This window comes from Phyllobates terribilis, unplaced genomic scaffold (genome assembly GCF_046119375.1).
Source record: "Phyllobates terribilis strain yellow unplaced genomic scaffold, ASM4611937v1 Scaffold_9__5_contigs__length_417890890, whole genome shotgun sequence".
NCBI classification, from domain to species: domain Eukaryota; kingdom Metazoa; phylum Chordata; class Amphibia; order Anura; family Dendrobatidae; genus Phyllobates; species Phyllobates terribilis.
In genome coordinates, this window is record NW_027362769.1 from 54,371,663 (window position 1) to 54,384,622 (window position 12,960).

The 12,960-nt window shown below is 38.9% G+C and overlaps 1 protein-coding gene across 1 annotated transcript in view; it reads right to left on the reverse strand.

Annotated features, from left to right (window-relative positions):
- Positions 1–12,960, reverse strand: part of LOC141161552 (aldehyde oxidase 1-like) — a 536,896-nt gene that overhangs the window by 105,885 nt on the left and 418,051 nt on the right. The window contains exons 16-21 of the mRNA XM_073646509.1: positions 12,098–12,202; positions 7,489–7,658; positions 6,406–6,532; positions 4,132–4,254; positions 2,931–3,027; positions 794–918 (exon numbers count right to left, since the gene is read on the reverse strand). Of these exons, the coding sequence (XP_073502610.1) occupies positions 794–918; positions 2,931–3,027; positions 4,132–4,254; positions 6,406–6,532; positions 7,489–7,658; positions 12,098–12,202 (747 nt within the window). The remainder of the gene's footprint in view (positions 1–793; positions 919–2,930; positions 3,028–4,131; positions 4,255–6,405; positions 6,533–7,488; positions 7,659–12,097; positions 12,203–12,960) is intronic.

The window sequence follows — 12,960 nt, forward strand, 5'->3', positions numbered from 1 at the left end:
GGCCACACTTTGGAAGAATATGACGGGTGGGCATAGTCACGTTCTGATTCTTCCCCAGCTGCCCCCATTGTGGGTCAAAACTGTTTTGAATATGTCAAAGTTTGCTACATTTTTGTGAAACTTTGTGTTGTGACTTTTTAAAGTGTTTTATGCAAACTGGCAGAACCAATCTGTTCAATAGGGGCCTTTAAGACATGTGGCTCCTTCACCGATCAGCTGGAATACCTGCAAGCAACAGACAAAACCTAAAATAAAATAAAAATGAGCAAATGCTCTGTAATAAGTGAGTAAATAGAAATAGTACAGGTAGACAACATAGGGTACTTAGTTAACACTGTTTTGATAAAAAAAACATAGAAGCCATCCCACCGGAATAAGGTGAGCCCAATCAGGATAGTCCTATCCTATTAAACCTCACTATGTGTCAACAGACCTCAATATAGATGGGAGAAGACCAGGACACAAATCAGACTGTTCAGACACCTGCCCGTGGTAAGCTATATAGACAAAAATACCATCCCAAAGAGGGGAAGCCACGCCCCTGCATGTACAAAGTACAAAAAACGAAAGCAAAACCAAAGAAATGAGCTGGAACATATGTTGGTATAAGTGCAACGTGTAGGTACATATTCACACTGTCATCTGGTGATGACAACAGCTGATCAGTGGGAGGGCTGAATGTCAGACCCCCACCGATCTTTATATTAATGACCTATCCTCTGCGTAGGTCATCAATATAAAAGTATTGGATAACCCCTTTAAATCATGGGAGTGATGTCCTCTGTTGACTTGCCTGCATGTATGTAGGATCCTGTGTTGCTGCATAGATTTCCATTTCCTGGCCTTCTTTGGAGGGGATAACTCGGATGCTTTGGGTCTCCATGTAGAAATGTTCCTGTCCTCCAATATATATCTCTCCTATTCGAAAAGTAACACAACATGAAATTAGGTTGGTATTTTGTCTTTAAGTATATTTACTCTCTATATATACACATATGTGTCTGCCTTACTTTCATTTTTTTGGTTTTTGTTACTATTGTATCTGTGCTATGTTTTATTCTGGGAAATAAGCATTTGACTTGATCTGCACTGAGATATGTTATTTGCTCAAAAGAGGAGAACAAAAATATGAAATGTTCATTAGTGTATGATAAGGGCCACCACTAAATGTAAAGGTGCTGTCATACAGTAGCTCTTTAATAACACTCAGAGACTTCCATTACTGGAGAACTGCAGAACATTCTGAGCTCTGAGCATAGGATGTTGTGTATTTTCACTATGACAGAAATCCATGAGCAGCACCAAAGAAATCTCAGCCTTCATCAAGATCTATTCATTCTGGAATCAGTGGTGATCCCATAACATAGACTTTACCAATGTAAGCACTGAAAAAATTGCATGTAAGTGGTTTCCACCCTCTGCTTTTCCTAGTCTATTTGTCTGACTTTAGCTGCACTATATAAGAACGTACTCATTTGGAGTACAGATCCTGGCATTGAAAGGGTCAGCTGAGCACCTGTGTCTCACTAATTTTGGAGATAAGCTGCTGCAGGAGATTGTTCTGATAACCGGTGGCTAGGAAGTCATATGTGGCTTACGGACCCTTAATGTATGGCTCATGGCTGTCTGCCAGCTTGCTACATTAGCACCAGGTCTAGCAAACATCTATGAAGAACACGTCTCCAGATGGTGACTTCTGTAAGTAGTCCTACACAGAAGAGCAGATCAGGATGGGAATAGACTGGTCTTGGAATAGGATGATACTACCAGTCAGATTGGGTCCTTGAAGCTCAATGCGATAGTGTGGTGGGAATGCCTGATGCGAGAATACCCAATGTAGGTAACGTGGGACCCCCTAGATCTAGGTATACTGCCTTGGGGTGAGCTCTATGAGGAAGCTATGGCTGTCATTATACCAGTAGTCGGGCTTTGGGTGTCACTACTGTGGTGGATTGGAGAGCAGAAGCTGGATGTCACTACTTCGGGGGGCTCTGTATGTGGCTCGAGACCCTATGTCAAAGCTCTCAAGGAAAGAAAGGTTGGGGACCACTGCGATAAGCATAACACTCAGAAGAGGAGACAGGTGCCGGCTCTTTCACTGCCAGCAACTGTACTCCTTGTTAATACATTATGATATCAATACAGCTGAAGGCAGGTAAATAGACCCTGGAAAAGCAGAGGCTTGGAAGCCACTCAATTGCAATTTTTTTTATCAGGAATTAAGAAAAATCCCCTAATAAAGTGATTTGCCAACTTATGTAACTTTCCATGCAGGACAAAATTCTAGAAATAAAAATGACAGCTTAGTTAGTTATGTATTAAGTGTAAGTTGACTTATTTATATAAATGATAAGGACCAGGCAGTGATAATTAACAGAATTTGAAAAAAAATATTGTAAAAAATATTAAGAAGTTCACAGGACCTTGGACTCTGCAATAGGACCCTGCACATCTTTTTGCTCATCTTGACATAATATACATAATACACTCCAGATCCAGTTTAGACTACGAAAGTATGTTACGTGAAGATAAACACACACAACTATATATAATATCTGCCAAAGGCTTTATTTCTAAAAAGAAATCTAAAAACAGAATATGAATAAAAGATACATAAAAAGAGTGGACTGACTGCGAGACTATGGGGACCGGACTATGAGTATTTCTTACACTGGTTTCTCCACTCTTTTTATGTATCTTTTATTCATATCCTGTTTTTATATTTGTCTTTTTACAAATAAAGCCTTTTGCAGATATTACTGTATATATGGCGAGTGTTTTTTTTTTATAGTTGATACTATCACGTAGACACGATACAGTGAATTTAGTTGGTTTATATATGGTATATAAAAGTTAAAATCACAACTCAAAATATGTAATATTGTTACAAATGTGGAGTAATGTTATAACGACCTAATTTATTATCATACCTTCAAGTATGTGGTCTGCGGTTTTGAAAGCCTCGTCAACATCACCCTGTTGTATTTTCTTATCCGGTTCAAAAAAGGAATCCTGTTTTATTGCATCCTTTAATACAGAGCAGAGGAAGACGAGATGAGACAGTTAACACTCTCTTAGAACAAACTCAGATGTTTGTTTTTTTTCTCATATGTGAAAGAGGGACCATTTTTTCAGTGTGTTGGATCCGTCTCCTTCCGTGTTTTACTCATATGAACACAGAAATTATAGAAGTTTTTCAAAGTTTCCTCTTACTGCTCAGTAAAGACGGCATATGGATGACACCCATTGAATGAGCACCGTAAGCAGGATCCCTAGATACTAAATACATAACAGTTTTTAAGGGAATTTTTTGCTACCTTTTTGTAACTCTGTGTGACTGCAGGCTAAGAAATTATGAATAAGGCTATGCTCACACGTTGAGTTTTAACTGCTTTTTTATGCATTTTCTAAGCTGCGTTTTACAGAAATCTCATGCACACACATTGGGTTCTCTTCCTGACTGAATTGGAAAACTGCTTCGTTTTTGCAAACTGCAACATGTCACTTCTTTCAGTGTTTTTGCAGTATTTTTTTCATCCATAGAAAGCAATGATTAAGTGCAAAAACACACTAAAAAAAAAGCAAGTATCAGGTTTTGTTGCATTTTTGGTGCAAAAAAATAAGAAAGTTACATCATCTTTTTTGGGGGGGGGCACTAAACTTTATCAGCATGCACAAGGGACAATAAAAACGCAGCAAATACGCAGCAAAATCTGCTTTGCAATCAGCTTCTTTACTGCCAAGAGAGCAGGTTTTGCCTGCGGAAAAAAAAACGCAGCAAAAATGCAATGTGTGAACATAGCCTGATTGTGAGTATTGGAGTAAAATATTACAATTTGCATACCTGTACTTTACAGAAAATGTCTCCAATTATTATAAAACTTTGCTTAGCAACTAGTTAATTGCTTTAATCTCCACACCAGGGTAAAGTGGCTGGTTGCCAAAGAGTGGCATTGCCAAGTAGATAATCTATAATGTTTCACTTGATCAACTACAGTAAAAAAAAGGTTAATACTGTAGGACTAAAACTGATGAAATAAAGTGAGCAAGTTCTCTATATTCTGCATATTTTAATAGTCATTTGGATATTTTCTAAATAAAATATATTCATATAATAAATGTTGTTTTTACCTCAATAGTGACAATCACTGGTTTTATATCTTCATAGATGATTTTCACCTTTTTGGCGGCTTGCTTTGCACACTCAGGTTTGTCAGCCACGACAGCACAGATAATGTAGCCGACACATAGCACCTTTACAAATAAAAATACAATAAAATTGTGCTTTTCTTCTTATGAATCATGAAACCTGCTGCTAGTTGGATATAGCTTTAGCTATATATGAAACTGACAGGTAATATATAATTTAATAAAAAATTCTAAATCAGACTTTTGCTGGGAATACTGGTTCTTTTTCTGCTCCAATGGACCTACCCGTTGACTTTTCCTTTTGTTTTAACTTTTAAAGAGCGCTCCTCCTATCAAAGTCTTTATCCTCTTAATATATTGCAGTCATCATATTATATAGCACTGTGCACTTACAATTGCTCATTTTGCCTTTCTACTCAGCTAATTCTTCACTTTTATTTGCTCTATGTAGTCACCGGAAATCTGTGAATCATTCCCTCTTCAGCTCCTGACCCAGCTATCCCTCCTCCCCCTGCCAGTGACTTTTGCAGTGACTCAGGACTCACGCAGGGAAAATTGACCTCCTGTTTCTACATAGCGCTTAGAAAGATTCAGCTAGTCAGTTTTTAATCATGTGATGTCATAGACCTAATGGAAAATAGTAAAATTAGCTGGATAGAAAGGAAAAATGAGCAATTGTAAGTACACAGTGCTATGTAATGATGAAGCTATTGCAAAATGCGCATTGGGTCTTTGATGGATGAGTAAGCAACTTCATGATTTTCTATATATAATCTATTTATGTTCCTTGACTGGGGGATACTATTTGGTGAACACATTTATACTTTTATATACCATTTGCTGAGTATATACTATTATTACATATTATTTGATATACTTATTACTCTGCTTGGTTGATAGCCACACTGTTCTATTCTATGTAGTGTGGGGTCTCCTCAGTTTATCACCCATCACTGTATATATCATTGTGTCTGTGTTTTTTTTTCTTTAATGAATTTTTATACCATTTAATAAAATATGTACCTTTTTAACAAGATAAACTCTAGTCCTGGCATTCTCTTTTCTCTATAAGATGTATATCCCAGATAACATAGTAACTTCTCTTGTGAGTCCCATTTTCATTTGAAAAATAAATGGTTGTATGATTGTTCACACTATGTATCTTCTTTAGAGATAAAGTTGCAAGATAACAACCTCGGATATTTGGTCTATGTGAAAGGAGGAATGCCGACTGTTGAGTACAGAAGACACCAACCTCGGATAATCCTCCTTACATTTCACTAACATTGGTTCCGATTTTCTGAGTGTATATCATTAAGCTTCTTTATGGCTTTGTGTTGACAGACATACTTTTTTATAGGTTATATTTGGGCTTTCTGGCCCTTGAGGTTGCATTCCTTAAAGGGGTTAACCAATTACATTTTTTACTATGGGCTGAAGAACTAACAGGCAGATAGTTGCTCACTACCTGCCTGTTGTGCCCAGTGCCGATCTCACAGACTGCTCCTGCCAGCGATTCAGCCGCTTCCCTTGACATCATTTTGACAGAGCAGAGGTTTCTCATTCACTCTGCTCTGTTGACGGGGCGTGGCTGTCGACATCATGGTGATTGGCGGGAAGCCGGCTGTGAATCAGGATCCCGACAACAGAGCAGCCTGGAAGTAGAATAGCTGCTCTGTTGACTTGGAGCAGCTGAATCACCTGCATGGGTGGTCAGTGACCGCCCTGAGCCGGCGCTGGGTTGAACAGGCAGGTAGTTGCTTCTGTTAGCAACTACCTGCCTCTTAGTTTTTGGGCCCATAGTAAAAAAAATAAAATGGTCTTGTATAAACCCTTTAATATAGTTTGCAGTATTCTGCACATTGCAAGAGTGTGACAAGTCCATTGATACCACATTAGAAATAACAAATGGCTGAAAATACTATCAACAAGACAAAGGTGAACCATTCATTTACAGTGGATTTCTTGATTTTACTTGGAATGAGATAACATATTTTTGTCTTAATCGGAATTTTATATAATTATGGCAGTTCACTTAAACAGGACAGAGATGTAAAACCCAGTAATGAATGGAGCGGTAGTGAGTATGATCGACCACTCATGTGAGGCTTGTCAGAGCCCTGATTCTCAGGATCACTGGAGACCCTAGCAGTCAGACCCCCAGTGATTGGGAAGGGGATAACTTCCACACTTGAGCATAGCTCCTTAGGAATATTGTCTGCTTCATGTTCTGGTAGATTACACTCTTTGACGTACCTTATTGTCTGCCAATAACTGGTCAGGCCAGTTATAATAAGAAAAGTTATTTGATCCAGGAACATCTTTGGCAGTAATAATGTCACACACTCCTGGCATGCTCAGCGCTTCTGTTACATCTAAAGATCTTTGAAAGACATGTAGAAATGCATAGGATGAAATAGTGAAAAAGTCATACAATAAAGTTGTCCAACAGCCCCTCAAAACGTGTTCACCTAATTAAATGGACTGTCTCACTAAGCTACACAAGTTGTATATGATCAGTGTCTTATTGGTGTGGGTTAACCATTGTCACTTCGCTGATTGTGTAAATGAAGTGGCCATGTGTTATGAAAGCGAGTGGCCACTTTCTTGAGTCAAGTTGGGTCTGCGTGACATTTTTTGTCTCATTTTGACCTTCACATTGATGACATATCCTAGCAATGTGACATCAATAATACATGGGGAATTTAATATTCTTCTTGGCCAACTGGTGTAAAAAGTAGCAATTTATTGTGCACAGCACATTTACGCCATAATTTGCAACTTTTTGGGTTTTTCCACCACACGTGCCACTTTTCTTAAAATTGGGTGGGACTTACTGATCTATGAGAGACCCAACAAAGTTACAATATTTTCTGTCAATAAATTGTGTCATTTTATGCATGCAAATCTAGATGATATTTTCTGGCACAAGCACAGTAAGCGATGTTCTTAAGTTATTAAGAGATGTGTGACTCATAATAAATCAGGCGCTTGTAACGTCAGCAAGATCGGTGAAAAGTATGCCAGCCTTCATATATCTCCTCTAATGTTGATAGTATGAGGAATATCTACCCGGTGAGAAAAGCATCTCAAAGCTTCAGACAGTCCTAAGCTCTACTTCAGTTATAAAACGGGAAAGTTACCTAACCATGGCTAGTTAATTTGTATAAGAATTCAAATTTTCTTATCTATAATGCTATAAAGTTTTATAAAGTTATATAAAGTTTTGCTTTTAATGGACCGCTGCTCATACTATTAAGACCAATTCTATACATTATTATAAAGAAAACAAATTAAATAGAAGAACAGTGTGACCTTATAACCATTAGGTATACTCACATGATTTTCGCATGAGCTTTTGAGCTTGTGACCAAAGCCAAAAACAGCTCTCCCTCTATGCGAGGCATGTCATCACAGTATACTGCTTCCCCAGACACTTGCATCATGGCTGCATGGTGCATCACAGGACGTCCAACAGCATCCTGAGTGGCTTGATGAGTTGTAATTTCCTAGGAATTATATAAGCAAATGATGTTCTGTCATTCTACTAAAATGAGGAAGAAAAGTCCTTTAAACTAAGATCAAAATAATCCCCCAGATTTACAATTACCATGTTCAAGATATCTGCAATCAAATCAGTCCTATAGCCTTCGCCATGATTTTAGCAGGTAGAGCGATTTAGCACTTCTGATGCTGAAAATATAAATTCAACGTGTTGTTGTCTGCTATATTCTCTTCTCAACATTGAAATTTAATCTAGTAGAAAAACAAAATGAGCAAACACCCTGTAATACATAAATACGTACCATAAATAAATTAATAGTACATGTAAATTACATAGGGTACTTAGCTGACACTGTTTTGATAAAAAAAACCATAAAAGCCATCCCACCACGACAATGTGTACCCAGTCAGGATGGTCCTATCTCTAATGTAAAACCTCTCTATGCACCAGCAGACCTCAATAGACCGGTAACAGACCAGGATCCTGGCCTGACTGTTTAGACACCTGCCTGTTGAAAGCTATATAATAGCTATTATAGCTTTTCACAAGCCGGTGCCTGAACACTCTGGCCTGGGTCCTGCTCTGCCACCGTCTATTGAGGCCTGCTGGTGCATGGAGAGGTTTTATATTAGAGATAGGACCATCCTGACTGGGTACACATTGTCGTGGTGGGATGGCTTTTACATTATTTTTTATCAAAACAGTGTCAACTAAGTACCCTATGTACTTTACATGTACTATTAATTTATTTACTTACTGCAGGATATTTGGTCATTTTGTTTTTATTCTAGGTTATGTTTGTTAATGGCCACAGCATGAATGTGAATCTACACATTGCGCTTATATCAACATATGTTGCAGTTCATTTCTTTGGTTTTTCAACATTGAAATTGCAACAACAACAAGGAAAAGTCAGGGGATTATTGAAATTACAGGATGGATAGACATGTTAGCGATATGCAAATGATAAAAAAATGTAACCAAAATTTTCAAACAATCTCGATTTATTCACCATCAAGTATGAGCACCAGACACATAAATACACACACTTACACACCTTGGCTGCTATCAATGAGCTTATTAATGATTGTCTGAGGACTGTTCTGTCACACTGAATGCACTTGGGCATGCAAATCATCAAGATCCACTGCTAGCAGCTCCCTTTGCAATTGTCAATCAATGATGTCCCAGATGTGCTCAATTGGAAACAAGTCCGGAGACGCTGCAGGCCATGGTAGCACATTTAGGCCATGCAGATTGTTGAAAGTAGCACAAGAAACATGTGGCCAGGTGCTGTCATGTTGAAAAAAGGCTACCCTATATTATGCCACTTTACACCGTCATCCAGAGAGTAGGACTGGTGTGATATTCCCCGTGAAGGCCTCTTGATGGTGTTGCAAACATGGTCTATAGACCAATCTGTTGCTATCATTGCATCCAAAACAAAAGCGGGACTCATTGCTGGAGAAGATATACGTCCATTCCAGTCTCCTTTGCTCCTTTTCAGCCTTCGGTCTCCTTGTGGAGACCAAATGTGTAATGCCATGAAGAGACCATCATGAAGGAACATCACACCAGTTCTACTCTCGAGATTATGGTGTGGAGTGATATAATGAGTGGTAGCTTGACCCCTCTGGTCTTCATACCAGGTAAATTAACAGCTCCGTGTTACATTAATTTGGTCATGGAACCAGTGGTAAAGCCATTTCTCCAAAGTGTCTCAGGACCCATCTTTCAACAACACAATGCCAGGCCGTATATTCCTCATGCTACTATGAGCAGCCTGCATGGCTTAAACGTGCTACCATGGCCTACAGCATCTCCAAACTTGTCTCCCATAGAGCACATCTAGGACTTCATTGCTCGGAATTTGGAGAGGGAGCTGCCAGCAGTGGATCTTGATGATGTCCGTTCCCAGGTGCATTCAGTGTGGCAGAACATTCCTCCGACATCAATTACTAACCTCATTGATAGCAGTTAAGGTGTGTAAGTGCGTATATTTTGCCACGTTGCGCTCACACTCGATACTGAATAATTGATGTTTGAAAATGTCTCATGTTTTTCATCATTTTCATATAATTAACCTATCTATCCACCCTGTGAATTTCCATAATTTCACAATTTTTACTTCTTGCCGTTGCAATTTCAATGTTGAGGAATATGTACAGTACAGACCAAAAGTTTGGACACACCTCATTTAAAGATTTTTCTGTATTTTCATGACTATGAAAATTGTACATTCACACTGAAGGCATCAAAACTATGAATTAACACATGTGGAATTATATAATTAACAAAAAAGTGTGAAACAACTTATATTCTAGGTTCTTCAAAGTAGCCACCTTTTGCTTTGATGACTGCTTTGCACACTCATGGCATTTTCTTGATGAGCTTCAAGAGGTAGTCACCGGAAATGGTCTTCCAACAATCTTGAAGGAGTTCCCAAAGATGCTTAGCACTTAATGGCCCTTTTGCCTTCACTCTGCGGTCCAGCTCACCCCATAGTCATGAAAATACAGAAAAATCTTTAAATGAGAAGGTGTGTCCAAACTTTTGGTCTGTACTGTATGCAAACTTCAGATTGCAGTGACCTAAAATAGTCCTACTCTAAATCTAACAAATAAAGTATATACAGTGGGTACGGAAAGTATTCAGACCCCTTTAAATTTTTCACTCTTTGTTTCATTGCAGCCATTTGGTAAATTCTAAAAAGTTCATTTTTTTTTCTCATTAAAGTACACTCTGCACCCCTTCTTGACTGAAAAAAATAAAACAGAAATGTAGAAATTTTTGCAAATTTATTAAAAAAGAAAAACTGAAATATCACATGGTCATGAGTATTCAGACCCTTTGCTCAGACACTCATATTTAAGTCACATGATGTCCATTTCCTTGTGATCCTCCTTGAGATGGTTCTACTCCTTCACTGGAGTCCAGCTGTGTTTAATTAAACGGATAGGACTTGATTTGGAAAGGCACACACCTGTCTATATAAGACCTCACAGCTCACAGTGCATGTCAGACCAAATGAGAATCATGAGCTCAAAGGAACTGCTCAAGGAGCTCAGAGACAGAATTGTGGCAATTCACAGATCTGGCCAAGGTTCTAAAAGAATTTCTGCATTACTCAAGGCTCCTAAGAGCACAGAGGCCTCCATAATCCTTAAATAGAAGAAGTTTGGGACAACCAGAAGTCTTCCTAGACCTGGCCGTCTAGCCAAACTGAGCAATCGTGGGAGAAGAGCCTTGGTGAGAGAGGTAAAGAAGGACCCCAAGATCACTGTGACTGAGCTCCAGAGATGCAGTAGGGAGAAAGTTCCACAAAGTCAACTATCACTGCAGCCCTCCACCAGTCGGGCCTTTACGGCAGAGTGGCCCGACGGAAGCCTCTCCTCAGTGCAAGACATATGAAAGCCCGCATACAGTTTGCTCAAAAACACATGAAGGACTCCCAGACTATGAGAAATAAGTTTCTCTGGTCTGATGAGATGAAGATAGAACTTTTTGGTGATAATTCTAAGTGGTATGTGTGGAGAAAACCAGGCACTGCTCATCACCTGCCCAATTCAATCCCAACAATGAAACATGGTGGTGGCAGAATCATGCTATGGGGGTGTTTTTCAGCAGCAGGGACATGACGACTATTTGCAATTAAAGGAAACATGAATGCAACCAAGTACAGAGATATCCTGGATGAAAACCTCTTCCAGAGAGCTCTGGACCTCAGACTTGGCCAAAGGTTCACCTTCCAACAAGAGAATGGCCCTAAGCACACAGCGAAAATAACAAAGAAGTGGACTCAGAACAACTCTGTGACCATTCTTGACTGGCCTAGCCAGAGCCCTGACCTAAACCCAATTGAGCATCTCTGGAGAGACCTGAAAATGGCTGTCCACCAACATTCACCATCCAACCTGACGGAGCTGGAGAGCATCTGCAAGGAAGAATGGCAGAGGATCCCCAAATCCAGGTGTGAAAAACTTGTTGCATCATTCCCAAGAAGACTCATGGCTGTACTAGCTCAAAAGGGTGCTTCTACTCAATACTGAGCAAAGGGTCTGAATACTTATGACCATGTGATATTTCAGTTTTTCTTTTTAATAAATTTGCAAAAATGTCTACATTTCTGTTTATTTGTCAATCAAGATGGGGTGCAGAGTGTACTTTGATGAGAAACAAAATGAACTTTTTAGAATTTACCAAATGGCTGCAATGAAACTAAGAGTGAAAAATTTAAAGGGGTCTGAATACTTTCCGTACCCACTGATATATATATATAAATCTATTACTATTGTTTTATGCTTAGCTAGTATTTAGCCTAGCACAGTTGCAAACATATATCATGTTGTGCTAAGCAAGGTTAAGTTAAATAGTTAATTCTTTTAGTCCCAATTTATCATGCCTTATCAGCTCTCATAATGAATGCCTAATCGAAAAACGTACCTGATATTTCTGCATACTTTTTAGTGTCGTATTCTGCATTACCGTACTTTTTACATTGTTTCTCTGGGCTACGTCTACAGGAGAGTTGTGCCCATTCACACGGTACTAAAGGAAAATATACAACAAAAACATTAAAATTTGTGGAAAAATGTAAACTATTTACCCCAATAGATAGCATATGTTCTTCTTCTTTAAATAGATCTGTCACCAGAAAGGGATCCTCTCTGAGTAATGCTACCTACAAGTTTCTCAAGCTTTTAGAGCTTTTTATAATGAGGGTGCAGCGGTGATCAGCACATCTTTGAGGGTCACGCTTCTGACACTCCCAGCAAACAGCTGATTTTTCTAGGGTTGTCCCTTCCATGGTTCCAGTCCCAAAGTACATGTGCTGCTGTCAGAGTAGTTCTCCAGTCTGGCATATAAAATAGAATGAGGTGCCCGAGTATGGGACTCTATGACGCCTGTGTAACCTAATAGGGCATACAGTGTTGCTCACCATTATTGGTACCCCTTAATTTTTTCATAGACTGTACAATATCTTCAGAAATAAATGGAAATGTACCAAAGTTATATCCTCAGGATTTTTTAATTAGTGGTCCAAAGTAATACAACAATAAAACATTGTTTTTCAACTTCCATGTTGCAATTTCAAAGAAAAAACAGAATAAACAGCATGTGCAGCAATAAAGGCACCCCTAATTAATACTTGGTTGCACACCCTTTGGCATTGCTGACGGCCTCTAAACGTTTCTTGTAGCCATCTATAAGCTTCTTGCACTTCTCGGCTGGAATTTTCTCCCACTCTTCCTTTGCAGTTTGTTCAAGCTCTTCAATGTTTGCAGGGTTCTTTTTCCCAGTGGCAG